This window comes from Catharus ustulatus, chromosome 2 (genome assembly GCF_009819885.2).
Source record: "Catharus ustulatus isolate bCatUst1 chromosome 2, bCatUst1.pri.v2, whole genome shotgun sequence".
Classification (NCBI taxonomy): Eukaryota; Metazoa; Chordata; class Aves; order Passeriformes; family Turdidae; genus Catharus; species Catharus ustulatus.
Window position 1 is genome coordinate 47,768,213 of NC_046222.1, and position 17,672 is coordinate 47,785,884.

The 17,672-nt window shown below is 38.5% G+C and overlaps 1 protein-coding gene across 5 annotated transcripts in view; it reads left to right on the top strand.

Annotated features, from left to right (window-relative positions):
* The window catches only part of ZMYM2 (zinc finger MYM-type containing 2), a 92,398-nt gene extending 74,990 nt beyond the window's left edge, over positions 1-17,408 (top strand). For all 5 annotated transcript variants that reach the window (XM_033051426.2, XM_033051430.2, XM_033051427.2 and 2 more), the window contains 11 exons: positions 168-297; positions 467-582; positions 1,285-1,456; positions 2,914-3,015; positions 4,950-5,044; positions 5,993-6,161; positions 7,085-7,236; positions 11,143-11,257; positions 12,318-12,569; positions 12,938-13,058; positions 15,688-17,408. In XM_033051426.2, the coding sequence (XP_032907317.1) occupies positions 168-297; positions 467-582; positions 1,285-1,456; positions 2,914-3,015; positions 4,950-5,044; positions 5,993-6,161; positions 7,085-7,236; positions 11,143-11,257; positions 12,318-12,569; positions 12,938-13,058; positions 15,688-15,880 (1,617 nt within the window). In that variant the 3' untranslated portion in view covers positions 15,881-17,408. The remainder of the gene's footprint in view (positions 1-167; positions 298-466; positions 583-1,284; positions 1,457-2,913; positions 3,016-4,949; positions 5,045-5,992; positions 6,162-7,084; positions 7,237-11,142; positions 11,258-12,317; positions 12,570-12,937; positions 13,059-15,687) is intronic.
* Positions 17,409-17,672: the final 264 nt, after the last annotated feature.

Sequence of the window (17,672 nt, forward strand, 5' to 3'; positions counted from 1 at the left end):
TAGAATAGCTTGCAATTACAGAATACTAGTTGGTGCTGATGTATTGTGCTTCTGTGAGTTTCGTCTTCAGTATCTTGTTTATGAAAAGTATCAGCTGATACATTTAGTCAAGGACTTTGTGTTGGAATCAGTGTGGTGCAACAGCACCTTCTCTTATTTGTCTGCAGGGCTCAGCTCCACCACCTTCTCCAACACCTAACAGAGAAATGAAGAACAAGGCAGTTCTTTGCAAGCCTTTGACAATGACAAAAGCCACGTACTGTAAACCTCATATGCAGACAAAATCTTGTCAGACAGGTAACTCCTGAACTGTGCTAGAGCTAATTTCCTCATTGAAACTTTTTCTTAAATATTACTGTATTTTAACATACTGCAAATATTCTGATTTTTTTTTTCACTAAATGCCAGGTGTAAAATATATTTAAATACCTGGCAGTATTTGTTTTTTTCCTTTTTCTTTTAATAGAAGATGAGTGGAAAAAAGAGTATGTCCCAGTGCCTATTCCTGTACCAGTCTACGTTCCGGTGCCTATGAACATGTATAGTCAAAATGTTCCTGTTCCTACCACAGTTCCTGTTCCTGTAAGTGAGACTTCAGCTTCCTTTTAGCATTGGCATCCATTCACATGCATGTGTGGGACCACCTTGTGTTGCTGGTTGTTCTCCTTGTGGTCCATCTAAAGGATTGCAGCACTATTTATTGAAAAATTATTAGAATCTGACAGTGGCACTTGATTCCCTGATTGTTCCTTAGGAGCTGTCTGCCTGCTTCCAGTGTGAAAATCTTGTGCCACTGAGCTTTTTAGGAACTGTTCTGAATGATACTTCTGCTTTTGCTGAATATGCTGAATAAACCTTTAACAGCAAGATTTGTTCCTGTAATAAAGAAGCTGAAAAGGTTGTGTTGTAAAAGGTTGTCAGAGTGAGATAAACAGCAGGAAAAAACAAGCCACTAAAACAAAAACAAGAAGCTGATTTGTCCAAACTGTTAGTCTGAGGTTATAATCAGGCAGGTTTGAAGTTCCCAAGACCCTTCTGTTCCTTCTTTGACCAGCTATGTTTTGTCTTTTTCTCTTCCTGTGTCCTTTCCAGTATTCCCTTCTGTTCATAGCTCCTTCGTATTGTGTTTCTAACCTGTCAGCATTTTCTCTTAGCTCGCACTAGAGTGACTCGTTTCTAATCTGTATCAACGCTATCTTTCAGAAGAGTACAGAAATTTTTTTGGTTGTTGGTTGCTTTGTTGTGGCATTTGTTCTTATTATCTCTGCCTCCCTGTCTTCCCAGGTGCCAGTTCCAGTTTTTTTGCCCACTGCTCTGGATAGCACTGAGAAAATCCTTGCAGCAATAGAAGAGCTGAGAGGAAAAGCACCCTCAGATCCTCTGGAAGCTGAGCTACTGAACTTGTCAGGGGTGGTACCTGAACATGTTGGAAAAGCTGAAGCTTCTGATGTGGCCAGTGAGTTTCCTGATGAATTTTTGGCTTTTTGGAGTGCTGGGGAATGTGTATGACAAGAAGGATTTGGTTTGGTTTTTATTTTAGGGGAAGTTTTAGCACAACAGTGCTGTCATTGAGGTCTTACATTAAGTTGTATTGTGCTTTAAGGTCAGATGGCAACTTGCTTACTCCCCTTGTGCTTGGTGGGGAAGAGACTTGGGAAAAAAAAGCAAACCTTGTGAGTCAAGAACAGTTTAATAATTGAAACAAAAAATATTATACTAACTATACTAGTAAATACAATTAAAAGAAGGGAGAGAGAGGAGTAAAACACAAGAAAACTAAGTGATGCACCCTACAGGTGCTCACCACCCACTTACTCATGCTCAGCCTGTTCCTAAGTGGCAATTGCTGGTTCCCAGCTGACTTCCCCCAGTTATATACTGAGCATTGTGTGGTGTGGGATACCCCTTTGGACACTTCAGCTCAACTATTCTGGACATGCTCCCTCTCAGCTTCTTGTGCACTCTGGCAAAGCATGGGAAACTGAAAAGCCCGTGATTTAGAGTAAGCACTACTGAGCAACAACCAACACTTTATTCTCATAATAAAAATTCATATCTGAAGATCAAAAAGTCCCACATACTTGGTAGTTTTAGTTTCACAGTGTCCATGTCTCTTTGTTCTTTTTTCCTGGCTCTGCTTGCCCAAATCTTCAAGTGCCTACTATATCTTTCCAGGAAAATTTGCCTTCACTCAGATGAAATGTTGGTGTTTTTTTCCAAGCTCTTTCAACAGATTTCTGAAGGGTTGATGACAAATTACATAAATTTATACTTTGTGCCTTGTTACATAGGAGGCCAGTGGAGTTGCAGTCCCAGGAGGCTTACTGTATTCCAATCTATTGCCATTCTTCTACTCAAACTGCACGTTTCTGGTAGCTCTGCAAGGTTGTCGTTGCTCTCTTTTGTGAAGTACAGCTAGCTAATTGAGCAGATGTGTGGGATCAGAGCTTGCTCACTTGCAGAGGACTGAATTTGGAGCAGAGTTTGCCAGAAGCTGGAGAGAGAGTTCAAGCTTTGTTTCTCCTTGCCTGCATGCCTTATTTGAGAAAGAGATCCTAGAAAAGCAGACTTGAAAGTCTGTCTGTTGCGACAGGGTCAGATAGGTTTGTCAAGGTTGTTTGAGTTCTGGGATTGGATGATGTGATCCAGGTTCACCAGTATTTGATTTTTTTATACGTGTGCTTTGCTGACTCACCTTCATGGAAGAGAACAATGGACTAGTAGTAGTATATGTTATGTTTGAAGGGTTGGTGAAGTAAATCTGAGATCCCAAGAACAAGAAAATGTAGGATGGTAATGAGCAGGACGATTGGTTTTAGAACAACTCAACTTCTAAAATTGTAGATCTACACCATTTGGCTAATCCATGTGTTGGTTAAAATAATGAGATTTTTTTCCTTTTCTTTTAAACAGGTGTGATAGTTGACTCAAATCTCCTGAATTCAGAGTCACGGACAAGCTTGCCCGATGTTCCATATGAGCCAGACCTTGATATTGAAATAGACTTTCCAAGAGGTAATTCTTCTGTAATTTTAATAAATACTGTGATATTGTGGGCAGCCATTGTACCTTGTTTAATCATCCTTTCAGAGGAGCTTTATTCGATTGCAGGATCCACCTGACTGATGGTTAAGTAAAACTTTGCCATGCTTTTGTAAGATGGGGGACTTCTGAATTAGTTCTTCCATCTTTCTAAATATAGTATTTGAAACTATTCAAAGAAAAAGGGGAAGTTAACCATTCACAAAGAACTTGGCTGCATCATTGTTTTGAACATGGATATAGGAAAGTTATTTTGAAGGCTCAAGGAGTCAGATTGCATGTGTCATGGAAAACATAATGAATACATTCTTCAATCAGCAGGTATTTTCATGGTTTAGAAAAGAAATTACTAAAGGGTCAACTTCCAACTCAAGTTTGTTAGAAAATTTCAAGTTGGCATGCTGCACACCACTTGTGTTCCCTTTTAATATCTTGGTAATGTCTGTATCTGCATTTGAAACGGTAGTGTTCTTGGAATTAGCAGGAAAAAACATCACTGCTTTGAGACCTTACTTGAAAAAAGCTCTTGATGCTATATAATACAATTTCTACCACTCTACAGAATGCAGGGAACAGTGTCTGTTTTCTTACACCATAGCCCAGTCAATCCAAGATCCAAGAAATCTTCTGGCTGTAGTTAACTGTCCATCTTCCTTAGCTTCTCTTGGACACCTGACTCTCATGTACCTCACCTGTAGGAGCTGACAGGCTTCTTTTGTTCTGTGTCATAGATATCTGCAGTAGATGCCCAGTTTGCTCTAGTTTAGAGAGAAAGCCTGGGGATTAGTCTGACCTTAGTCTTGTGAAGTTTACTAATCAGATCCGTACCAGATTTTTAACCCTCTTTTAAATGAGGCCAGGTCCATAGGAAAGAAAAACTGTAGAAGAAAAGAAAAGAAATAAGTAAGTTGGAGTAGTAAGTAGCAGCAGTATGTAAGAGGCATTGATTACACTGAAGTGCTTCTGAGATAAGATTCTCCGTGGTATCAGGAGAAGGACTGCTTTTGAGTCTGGGGCAGAGTTCTGAAATCTGTGCATGTAAGTGCTATTTCATCTGCACCAGTTGGAAAGCTGTCGTGAGAAATAAAGTGGTGAAATCAGATTATCAGAAGAGCATTCAATTTTGAGTGAAGGTGTTCTTTGATGGCTAAATAAGGGATGAGCCATCTTCAATAAAGTAAATAAAGGTGGGACCTGCAGCATTAAATCTATTTATATGTTGTCTCATTCCTCAACATCGCCTGAAATAGAGTCCTCAATCGTACCTCTGAAATGTTAAATAAACAATATTTTGATGTATTGCAGTACATCTGCTTACCAAACTTAACTGCAATATTCATCATGGGCTAGACCTCCACCACATGTATAAATATAGATATACCCAGTTTCTCTGAAGAAGTTTGCTTTCTGATTCTTAATGTGTTTAACCAAGTGTAACGTGCTACAAGAAATAACAAAACACGAATAGAAATAATCTAAATACATGACTAAAACTGCATGTACTAAGTTATTTTGTACTTTTTCCAGTCATAGCTGCTCATTCTCACCATACCTAAAAATTTTTGATAGCAAAGACAGCCTGGGCAGAAAACATTATGTAAGAATCTATAGTAAGAAATGCTGCTGTAGCAACTTAATACTTGAAATGTTGAGCATTATGTCCTCTGGAACTTAATTAGAAATGAACTATTTGAAAACTTTATCTTACAATTTGACAGCTTTGTCTTAGCTTGAATATAAAAAAATAGGTTAGTTTCCTCTTAGCAAAATCCAGTGTTTGGTTGTGTTTATTTGTGTGCCTTTGTGGACACCTTATGTTAAGGCACACCAATATAGTTCATCTTTTTTTCTAAGACAGTGGTATTTAAAAAACATTTAGAAATAAGTTTTTGGTAATGTATTTTCAGCAACTGAGGAGCTTGATACAGAAAATGAGTTTTTATTACCTCCTGTTTTTGGTGAAGAATATGAGGAACAGCCAAGGCCTCGGTCCAAAAAGAAGGTAATTTTTTCATGCTATTAAAAATACCAAGAAAAGCACCAAAATTATGTAGGAAAAAATACTTGGGTTTTTTTTTTTAGTTTTCATACTGATTTACAGGGTGTTACTGTCTACTCATACCTAATATCGTATCTTTATGATACAAATTGATACATTTCAAGTAATAAAATTATTTCATTTGCAGATAACTGTTGGATTTGATAGGAGTGTGATTTGTAAATTCTGGTTCTGTTTTTGCTTTACAGTGGCAGAACTGTTCATGTAATGTGCCACTGTGTATATACCTACTGTATTCTTAGCAATGCTATTTTACCTTCTACTTTGAACAAAGGTGTCTTGTTTTAATTTGATAGTAAGATGGAAAAACATTGGCATTACCTTGGTCTATAATGGGAGCCATAACATTTCCTTTCTAAAGAGTTTTAAACATTTTTTTTTATTTTCTTGTAATTTTCCCAGATTGTTTTTAGTCAATCTTAGTTTATTGGATACAAATTATCCGTTGTCTTTTATTTAGAAGGACCCTACCAATAAATAGTCTCCTATGCCTGGCACAAAGCTGAAATGGTTTTGTTCCAGTAACTGCAGTAGATACTGCGGCGTTTAAAAAACTAACCAACCTCTACTAAGGGTTTCCAATAATAAATGAGTCTTTCTAGTATCAAATCTGGAGTCTAAACTTTCACTATTATCCACATACCCACTGCTGGGCATGCTTTAATCTGGAACCAGTGCTAGCCTTTCCATCGGTGGGTTCATCTGAGCCTAAGAGTTGAGCCCGTGACTCAGATTTGTCGCATCTTTAGCTCCCTGTGCATTAACAGGATGAGATCCTGGGAGTGCACTGAGGTTCAGCGTGCACTTTGGCCTGCAGGTGGCTGTGCCAGATGCTGTGTGCCAGCAGCAGGGTGAACCTCTGCTAACCTCTGTGTTCCCATGCCATGGCAGGGTGTGAAGAGGAAAGCTGTGTCAGAGTACCAGTCGCACGATGACAGCTCTGAAAACTCCGAGTGCAGCTTTCCGTTCAAATACGCCTACGGGGTAAACGCCTGGAAGCACTGGGTAAAGTCACGGTATTTAGACGAAGAGCTGCCAGAGTTAGAGGAACTGAAATCAAGTAAGTGTTTCCAAAAATCTGCCATCCAGATTCTGACCTGTTAGGAAAAATTACCATACTTGTGTGATTCTCAGATGGGAGTTTTTGGTAGAATTTTTCTCATGTCCTTAATGTTCCCAGCATGACTGAGATGTTTTTACCAGAGAGTTGCCAAACTCTTTTTTTTCTAATTTTTCCTATTTGGTTCAAAATGCTGGGTCTCACACTTTTCAAGAAACTAAGGACAGCACCTTCTTGGCTATTCTGATTTTCTGTGACCATTTTGATTTTTTGTTTGCATCCTATTTTTCCTCATATGCTAACTCACTTCAGAGTTCACGCTATTTCTGCACTTCTAAATGGCAAGGGAGGGACATCCTCCTACTCTTTGTCCTGTAAAGAGATCTTCCTCTGAGACTGGCATTACCTGGCTCTGGAGCTCTGGCACAAGGTGGCCTTCAATCCCCTGAAACTCTGCTGCTCTTCCTGCAGCTGTCCTCTCTGTACGCATTTGTACTGTGAGAGGAAACGGGGAATTGCTGCTACTCCTTGCTGCTGTTCTTCAGCTCCCACGTGCATCTCAGCACCCTTGTGTTGTGCTCTTGGATCTTTAGAAACTGCTGTTTCCCCTGAAGGTGCCCCTCTACACCACTGGCTTCACGTCAGCTTCTTGCGCTGCCTCTGTGTCATCCTGAGCTGTGCATGACAGTACCTTTGTTAGCAGGTGTTACTGCATTTGGTTAACTAGACTTTACTGTGGGAGCCTTGATTGTTTTAATCCAGACCTAGCATTTTAACTGCTTAGTACATTTTAGTCTCATCCATTGGTTAATGGAGAGGACATCAAGCAAATTTCTCAGTTTCCCGTCCAAAAATGACCCCATCCCACCCTCACTGTCTGACAATTCTGTTGTCTAATGTAGCATTTCTTCTCTATTTTACAGTAAAGTCTGTGAAATTAAAGGAAGATCTATTATCACACACTTCAGCTGAGTTAAACTATGGGTTGACACATTTTGTCAATGAAATTCGAAGGCCTAATGGAGAGAACTATGCACCTGACAGCATCTATTATCTGTGTCTTGGAATTCAGGAGGTTAGTAGAGGCTGTAGAGATGGGAAATGGAGCTGCTGATTTGACTGTAACCCATTTCAGTAGAAGATAACATGGATTTACTGGCTAGGAGCTACCCTTAATACATGGCTGTGATTAGCCTGCTGTGTAATCACATTGTAGAAAGCTGTCTGTGTAGGAAATGAGTTTGCAGACGCATCCTGAAAACTCAGAAATTGGTATATTGTAATAATTTTAAGCTTCTTGCTGTGTTAAGTAATTAACCCAGTCAAAAACTGCATAGTCTTTTCAAATGCTGTGCTTCATTTTGTTTGCTAAAGATGTCCGCTGTAAAAACAGAATGAAGCAAGGCATGATCTCTAAGAGTTCTACGAATTCAGTTCCTTAGCATATAGAGGAAAAAGCCTAAATTAAGTGTCTTTTATGGAGGATCTAATTTACTGAGTATTGCAAACTGTGGGCAGGCAAGATAGAGTGCAGGAAACTGCTGTACTGACTGTCTTACACAGAGTAAGAGAGGAAGGAGTCAGGTTAGATGTAATGTATGTGAAAGCAATAACCTATCACTAGATAATTAGAGAAGCTGTTCCAAAGTTTAACTTTTAAGCAGGAAGGGTTGTCTTAATTTTTACTACATAAGGCAAAACGTAGGTAAAATAAGCAGTCTTCAGAGCTGAGAGCACAGAAAATTTCATTCAAATTAAAAGGCAATAAAATATGTGTATGATGTGGAAAGCAAGCTGCTCACAGGGTCTGCTTAAACTGTTCCATACTTGAGGCAAAGGACTTGAATCAAGTAACAGATTTTTTAATTGAAATATTTAAAAAATAAATAGTAAAATAGTAATTTGCCTGTGTTGCAAGAATGCAAAAATAGAGTTGCTACCTTTGCCTCATCGTTGAAACTTGAGAAGCAAACATTGATCTTAGTCGGTGGCTTTTTAGTCAATATTGCTACAAGGTGTGTTTCAAATTCAGGTAGCTTTCTGCTTCTGCACTTGCATGATACACTGTCTCTCTGTACCTTTCTGTTGAATTGAAAATACTCATGTTAAGCAGATAAACAGTACACAGAGGGAAGCATGTGTTTATAAAATGGAACTCAAATATTTTTTAAAATCTTTCTCTCTGTACATTTGACATTGTCTATTTTGTCAGTCATGAAAGCTAGTTATGTATAAAACATCTTTTTTTCAGCTCTTCAGAACCATAGTTTGTGTGGCAGTCACAATTATCATGAGGCCTAATACACATACACAATGCAGGGACATTAGTGGAGCAACATGTGGTCATTTTACTGCAATTTACTGCTTATACTTGGTGTCCAGTATTCAATTCATGCAATGTGAACAGCTCTGATTTGTTGGCCAGACTGGTAGGAAGATGTGCTGTGTTCTGATGAGTTTGCATTTCACAAAGGCAGACAGCAAGTAAGGGACAGAAACAGGAGCTGTGAAGGGCTGCAGCCATCATCTGTGTGCTAATGGCAGATATTTGGGGGTGTACCAGGCTTCTGAACAAACATGTTTAAGCAAGCTAGTTTAAGCAAGCTGAGTGCAATGTAGTTGTCACAATGTACAATAAAACTCCATTCTCTTCTAGAATTTGCTTAGTCTTTTCCATCTGACAATCCCAACCCTGAAAGAGAATAAATTTTCTGCTACTGCATAAAAGGTATTGACTTTGTTGAACTTGGAAGGGGCTCAGAGGAGATTAAAATATGTCATTTAAGGATACAGTTGGTCCAAAGATCGTCAATATTTTGCTATCTTAGAGTAAGTTTCTCTTCAAAGGAAGAAGATGTAGGAACCATAGGCTAGTAAAAAAGTACATTCCCTTTCCACCAGCATTACTGCACTCATTGTGGCTAAATACTCAGTTTGGAGCTTTTCTTCATGGAGAGAATGTGATTTGGGCCCAGGAGTCTTCAAGTAATAAGTTGGTTGTTTTCTGGTTAGTTTTTTCTGGTTTTTTTTTTAATTTTGTAAAATGACTTTTTCCAGAAGGAAGCGCTATAAAATCTGTTCCAGGAAACTAGTCCCTGACTCAGATGGCACAGTTTCTCAGTTCAGGTTCATTTGCAGCTGAAATTGTTCTGCTTTCAGACAGAAGTGGTTCAATAATGCTTTTGATAACTCTGAAGTAGTGATCCTGAAGCACATCGCAGTTAGAAATAAAGGCTGCTGCATGGTCAGGCAGGCATCTAGTGAGGAGGGTTCCTGTAGAGGAAGGTGTTAGCCTGCAGTGCTCCTTTGTTGCAATATGGCCTTCATTCTTTGTCCCTAATTGGGATTATTGGGATTTGGTTAGCTATTTTTTCTTGTTTTTTGTATGTGTGGTAATGGGGTTGTTAGGGCAGGCTGTTGAGTTTGGCAGACATTTGTCTGAAGGTCAGACAAACAAACTCGCTGTGGGCAGCGATGCAGCCTGTTCTCTGCTGTGGGGATCCAGAGGCACATCCAGTTCCTCTCCATGCACTGCTGTTACAGTAGAGCTCATTTCAGGTGGGAATGGCTTCTGCTCGTCCTGCCCCTGTAGGGTTTGTAGAGCAGCAGAGCCTGGCATGGGGGTTTGGGAATGAAGGTTTGCAGGTTTGGGTAATAAGCTGGAGTCTGCCCTGCTCACAGTGTCATCCTTTTATAGGCTCTGTGGTGCTGGTGGTCCAGGGAGCTTCAGACTTCTACTGGGGATGCCAGGGTTTAGTCAACACTTATTCTGAACCAGGAAGAGCAAGTATTTTTAGTTGAGTTCTCACAGGCTTGTGTGCAGATTAGTTTTGAACCAGTTTTCAGCCTTCATTTCCACTGCCAGCCTTCAGTGTGAGCATTTAATGCGAACCAGGGAAATACACACAGTGCAAAAATGTGCCAGGGAATGGAGGGGCAAACACCATGCAGCGTATAGTAAACAGTATTATCTGGCTTGGAACTGCTTTATAAAATCAAAACTGGTGTATGTAGAAACAAACACTTGTGGGGGAAATACTGTGCTTTGAAAAATTAAACTTATGTAATTATCTAAATGAGAATGTTGAAAACCTGTAGGAAGTGTATTCATTCATTTTCCTTATTATAAAATTAAGTGCAAAGTAAAGAAGCCAGGATCTACTGAACCATGACCACCTATTATAAATAAGTGTTGTGTTTAATGTGATTTCAAGCATAGGTACAGAATAGATGCCATTTCCACAAGCAAATGCATTTTTGTGTCTGTCACTCTTATTGTATTCACTAACAGGTATGTTTTTGCAAAGATAACCCCAAAGTGGAAAATTTAAGAAACCAGTCCTCCCTTTCTTAAAAATGTCTCCAGAGAGGATAATGTTAAATAGTAATCCTCAGCCATTAATTTCGTGTCTGTAAGGTCAAGAGGGTTAAGATAATTAGATTGCAGAATAGGCCAGTACCTTGCACCATCCTGTCACCCTTCTTGCACTGGTGTATATTATTACCACGAATACACAGGTGGGGTTTTTTCTCCCACTTTTTTATTGAAGATGGTTTTGTCACTGTCTGGAGTTCACATTTAAAAGGGCAGACTTTTACTAAATATTTGTTGGTTTTAGTTTTGGTGGTTTTTTGTTTTGGTTTTTTTTAAGGCCTAGGTTGAGGAAAAGATAAATTAATTGTTTGTGGTTTGGAGGTTTTTTAATGACTCCCCAGTCACTGATACAATGTTGCACACAGGAGCTCTTACATAATAATGTTAGTTGTAATTAAACTGTGATTCACATCCAATTAGAAATTTACAACATACAATTATATTGGAAGTAATTGTTACCTGTTAGATACTGGAAAAGTGGCATAGCCTTATTTTTAGATACGTTTTTCAATACAATGCTTGTACAGTTACAAAAAAAAAAGAACTCTCTAGCACAGGAGTTGTTCTAATCTGGAATTATAAATACTGTGTCTCTCTTTTCTCTAGTATTTATATAGAAGTAATCGAAAAGACAACATATTTATTGATCCAGTCTACCAGACATTTGAACAGGAATTAAATAAAATCCTTCGAAGCTGGCAGCCAAGCATACTTCCAGATGGTAATTTTCTTTTTGGTCATATATGTCTTTCATCTCTTAATAGTTATGTATTCTTAAGCATGCATATTTATATATGTTATCCATTGCAATAGTAGTTGATGAAGATTTAGAGACATCTTCTAAGATTTAATTTAAGACTGTACTTGTTTTTATTTGTCTTGTTTCTGGGTAATTCATATTACAAGAGTTGGTTTTGCCACTGACTGTTAAAATTTGCTCTCCATCTTTAGGAGAGAAAGTTAAAAGCTCTTTGACCTGTAGTTTTTCTCTGAGCCAAACTTTTTTTTGCCCCTTTTTTTTGCCAGATGGAAGCAGGCAGGCAGGCACTGCACTATATGTAGGTAGGGCTAACAAGTGATGCATTTTAGACTTTCTCACCTGGATTAGGAGGACTCTTTGCTCTTCTGCTCAGAAGGATTATCAGTTCATGGAGAAAGTAAATTTTTCCCAGCAGACCAGTGTTGGTCCTGAACAGCAGAATCAACTGTTCTTCCATCTTTCTCACAATCCTCTCTTGAGTGAGAGCTTGTCCTTGCCAGACTCTTTTCTTTTTCTCTTCTCAATATTGGCTTCTCTCACTAAAGCCCAGAGAGCCTGTGTTTGGCCCTTCCTGTATCCTGTTATGGTCCAGGAGTGCTTTCCAAGTGAGCTGTCCCATTAGTAATAAGAAAGAAGAAGGTACAATGTTTGGAGGCCTTAACCTGAGCAGAATAAAATGAACTCAAAAATATGCCTTTTATGATGGAATTAAGGTGGCTCCATTGGACATTCATTTCTGTGAAATAGCATGAGAGAGATGCATGTCAGCAATGCTGTTGTAACTCAACAGAAATGTGTTCTCTCTAAAGTTGCCTGTGTTGATATTACCCATTGATTGTCTCAGTGAGTGTCTCTAACAGGTGGATTTGGGGAGTGTGGAGAAATAAATAAGTTTATCAGCGGCTTCTGTCATAATTATTTTGTTACATTTCATAGTAAAAAGAACTTGATTTTTTTTTTTTCACCTTGACAGTTCATGGACTAACTCATTGGATTTTCTCTACTATTCTTTTTTACCAAGGATCAATATTCTCTCGAGTTGAAGAAGATTACCTTTGGAGGATTAAACAGCTAGGATCGCATTCACCTGTTGCTCTTTTGAATACTCTGTTTTACTTTAACACTAAATATTTTGGCCTGAAAACAGTGGAGCAGCACTTAAGACTTTCTTTTGGCACTGTTTTTAGACAGTGGAAGAAAAATCCTCTAACAATGGAAAGCAAAGCTTGTCTTCGATATCAAGTGTCTTCCCTCTGCAGAGCTGATAATGAAGGTACTGTGGCAGTTCAAAATTAGCATTGCAGCAGCATCCACATGGCACTGATGAGGGCCATCTGGGCACCTGGTCAGGAGCCAGAGCTCTGCCTTTGCATGCAAAGTCTAGCAGCTCTCAGCTCCCAGAACTCTAATTGGAGTGAGTGGTCCATGGGGACTGCAGAGTCTCTGAGTTAATTTGAGCCCGCTGGTCTCCATGTGAAATGCTGTGACTTTGCTGTGGCTGTGGGTGGCATTTCCAGTTTGCGGATTTGCACAGCTGTGACTGCCTTGTGGCACTCGGTGGGCTGCTTATGGGAAATTTTACTGAAAAATATAAAATAACTTCAAGTTATAGCTTAGATGTTGTTGATTTTCTTCTTAAAGATAAAATTACTACTGGAAAAAGGAAACATGAAGATGATGTGCCAGTATTTGAACAGATTGAAAACACATCTGATCCAGCTAGATGCCCTGTGAAAATGTTTGAATGCTATCTGTCTAAAAGGTAAGTGTGATACAAGGTAATACAGACAGGGTCTAGAGTAAACCAGGTCCAAAAGGGAACTGTTTTGATGCAACATGAAATGTACTCAAGCAAAGGGAATGGATTGAAATCTTCTGAAAAAAACCTAAATGAAAGTATTGAAATCTTCAGTTCTGTATTTGGACAAGACGTGCATGAGGTATGGGAGCAGTGGAGTACTTCAGTGTTAATTGTCAAGGGCTGCATCTGGGAATGGCAATACAATTCAATTTTCTTACCTGGGAATACCAAGTATCTCTGCAGAGAATTGCCAGCAAAGGATCTCTGGTGGGTTTTGCTACTGAGGGTTTTGTTTGTGAGGTCCTCATCTCTTCACTAAGAATTGGATTAAGACAACAGATTTGCTTCATTATAAGTTACTAGCCATCTGAAATGTAGGTGCTTTTGAGGCACCCAGCGTGGAAGCATGTTTAGAATACTTTGTAGTAGAAAAACTACTACTGGCAGTAACCCAGGATTTAGAAAGCGCTTGTTTCCTTCTAATCTCCACAACTAATTGTGCAGCAAGGAAGGAAGCAGAAATTATTACATTAAAAATAAAAGTTTAGGCAACTCTTTGAAAAATTAATTTGCATGCTAAGTGTTTTGGAAGCTTGAAAACAAGATTTCTTGGAAAGTACTTTTCCTTAATTGTAACAGGCATTCAAGGGACTAATTTTGTGTAGCTCTAAGGGAAGTGTGGGCAAGTGATACCAAAGAACTAAAATCACCTTGTATATACAACACAAAAAAGTTAGTATGAGACTCAACATGTGTTAGGAAATGGCATGGTAGAGCTCACACACAACATCAGCAGAAGTGTGAGCATGCGATGTTACAGAGAGAAACAAGTAAAGAGTAGCTTGTGGTCTGTTAATACAGCCACCTGTTTTTCATAAACTCAGTTGATCCTGGTTGTTGCAGGGGAATTCTGCCTTCACTTTCTCTACTTTCATGATTTGGGGAGGATTTGTCATTAAAAAATCAAAGTTGTATTTTTGGACTGAGTTATACAGTCACTGGAGGAGAGACCACAACCTAGTTGGTTTTTTTCTTTAGGAGGAACATCTCAGCTTTGGGGAAAATAATGCTCTTCAACCCATTTGGAGCATCAATTATGATGTGGTTTCAAGCCATGCTCTCTTGCAGATGTTGGTCACCATTGTTAACTAAAGCAGCAGACTGTTTCTCCTGGTTCTGCTTCTAATTTTGTTGAAATAATTTTAATGGCATACTTAATACTGTAAAAACTATTGCAAAATTTTGGGTAATGCCAGCTGTTTGAAATACGCTTGGCAACCAATGGACAGCTGTAGCTGAAATTTCATTCACAGCTATGAAACATTGTATTATTGTCTCATTATAGTCTCAAACTGCACATGGGGGGTTTAGGTTGGACATTAGGGAGGAATTTCTCCATAGCAAGGGTGATTAGATACTGGAATGGGCTGCCCACTGAGGTGGTGGAGTCACCATCCCTGGAGGTGTTTAAGGAAAGACTGGATGTGGCACTGAGTGCTATGGTCTGGTTGACATGGCAGTGTTGGGCCACAGGTTGGACTCAATGATCCCTGAAATCTTTTCCAACCTGATTGATTCCTTGATTCTATGATTGCTTGTTCCTATAGAAATACTGTTATTTCAAGAAAGTAGGGAGGTTAAAATATTTAAATTATTAGACTATTTTAAACAGTCATATTTTACTTCTTACCTGACTCTTAGTCTCATTACCATGAGAGAAAAACAATCTAACAATCACCCCAGCAGGTGAAGAGCAACACCTGAAATTTTATCAACAAATTTGGGAAGGTGAGCTGGTAAAAATCCTTATTTTTGCTGAAGAAACATGAAATAGAGTTGACTCCTGAAGTCTGCAGTATTTGTGAAGGAGGGAGCTTGAGTGATTACTTGCTCATCCAGAATTGAAAATTCTCTTCGGAGACTTGCCTAAATGGATGAACTGCTAGAATTTCCTGAAAGGAGTCTTCTCTAGTGTCTTAGAAGATGTTTCTGAGCTGCATCTAATTCCATAATATAGCAGGGAAGGAATTAATGGATTCAGATTTATAACAACCAAACTTTTAAAAAAAATAGGAGAAGAAGGGATTTTAGCTGCTTATATTTCTGTGCATCTCAGACCTACCATCCTTGACTTTTCAAGGGCTCTACATTCAGAGGCAGCTGTGTCAGCCAACGATTGTGTGAGCAATTATTGATGTAATCAATATTTTCTATTGATGTAACTACCCACTAATGTTGTAATTAATGTTGGACCTCTGCAAATCATGGAAAGTACTTTCTGCTTCAGCAAGACCTGGATCTGCAGGTTTTTGAAGAGTCAATGGTCTCTTGCATGCTTGCTGTGTCCGAGGCATCTGGGACTCTGAGGATGTGGGACTGGCTGGGTTTGGGCCAGACCTGGTATGGCTCCTTCTATCAACAAGACCACATTTCTCCACATTATTCTTTTCGGTTTGGTTGGTTTGGGGTATTTTTGGTAACTTGCCTAGGTACAGTTAGAATTTTGTTGGTGGATGATTTTGGAGCTGCTAACGTACTGTCTTGTCCTGTGAGGCTGTGTTTCTAAGCCCTTGGGTTTTTCTCCTTGTAGCCCACAGAATCTGAACCAGAGGACAGACATGTTCTACCTGCAGCCCGAGTGCTCCGTGTCGGCGGAGAGCCCCATCTGGTACACTGCCACTTCCCTGGACCGCAACACTTTGGAAAATATGCTCGTACGGGTTCTTCTAGTAAAAGATATTTATGATAAAGACAATTATGAACTGGACGAAGACATAGATTAAAGCAAACTTCCAAAAACTGTCAAGACAACAAACAGCATTAGATATAGTCATGCTGCTAGACCTTTACTATGGAAAACATTTCAAGTTTACCCTTTGTTTTATGAGTTTTGTAGCAGTGTGTACCCTCACCCGGGTATTACCATGTAAATAGTTTGTGAGTGAAAGTCTCCATTATTCTGCATAGTGGTTTTAGGATACATAACAAACACATTTCAGATTCTTTTTTATTATTTATTTGATTAGGTATGTTTGTAACTTTTTACATTGCAAAATATGAATGAGAATGTGCCATGTGTAATTTTTTTCCCCCTTGTAGTAAGATACATCCATGTTGCACAACTCTGCTGTTGGAAGCTTCCTTGGAGGAGGCTCTTTTAATGGCTTCTTAAAACCAGATGGTTGTGTTTGGGTAGCACTACTAAAGTTTAGAACTTGCTGTGTCTTTCAGAATTTTTAAATGAATTGTAAACTAATAGGTTTTTTACTTTTTAGTTACTGAAGCCTTATAAGGTTATGTAGAGAGATTCCATCTTATGTACCAAAAATAGACAAAAGAGAATGCTGTCAATATTGGTGTACTGTAATGTGAATCTATTCTGGTGAAAACACTTTTTTGTTGCCCTTATTAAAACCTTAGTGTCCTTTCATTATTTGTGGCTCTCTCTCAATTGCCCCTACAAATAAAATATGTATGTAAAAATAAATGAATATAGGCTTAGAGCATGTGGTCATCAAGACACATATTTTGTAAAAAAGAAAACTAGAACCAAAAGCTCCTCAAAAAAAGAAAAAGGAAGCAAAAAGGAAAGAAAACAAAACGTCTGATGACAATGCTGTATAATCCTTTTTTCATCTTTACTTTTCCAATCATAAATGCCAGTACCTCATATTAATGTAAATTTGTCTTTTGTAGCCTTATAGAAAGGGGTTCTATGCCATATTACATGAAGTAATATGGTATGCTAAATTTTTAACTTCTGTTTGTCCTTGCATTGCTGTATTTAAATACAGTCAGTAATGACTATGGGTGGGACGTCTTTTAACTAATGCCTCCATTCAAAAGCCATATGAGATGTGAAGTTGCAACAAGTTGAAAGATAATTTTTCTTGAAGAAAAATCCTTTCATTTGCTCTATATCCTTTCCTTGTGCTTACTTTACTTAAGTAGTCTGATTTCCAGATACATGTTTAACTGCTCAAGTTTTGTTACTTGCTCTTATTTAACTGATGCAAACAATATGGTGGTTCAAGCAGTGTTTTTGCTGTTGTACTGAAAAAAAATGTAGTAGAATATTCTACTATAAAGTACTCATAAGCTTAAGTCTCTCCTAAATGGCATTAATTATCTGTTAAGAGGAATCATCAACTAAAGGAGAAACTTTCTATGTATATATATTACCACCTGAGGATTTATTTCTTGCAAGGACTGCATGGCTTCTTCATTTTCCTTAGCTTAAAAGAATGCACATAAGGATGCATCTTTCTATATAGATAAATAAAGCTTCAGTTGCTTTGTTTTGTTAAACAAGTTTATTTAAATTTCTGCTATTCTGGTGTGTCTGTGAGTATGTATTAATTTTAGATATACCACTATTTCAAATGGAGATGGAAATGTACGTGTTTAATTTTTCATTTTTTTCTGGTGGCATTACCCTTCCTGTGAAATTGAGAAATACAACACAGCACCAGTGAGTAGATCACCAAGAGCTTCAATGCACTTTGTGAGTGAATACTTAAGAACTTAGTTCATTAACACTTGTTTTTTTTCAAACAGCAGCCATAGAATATGCCT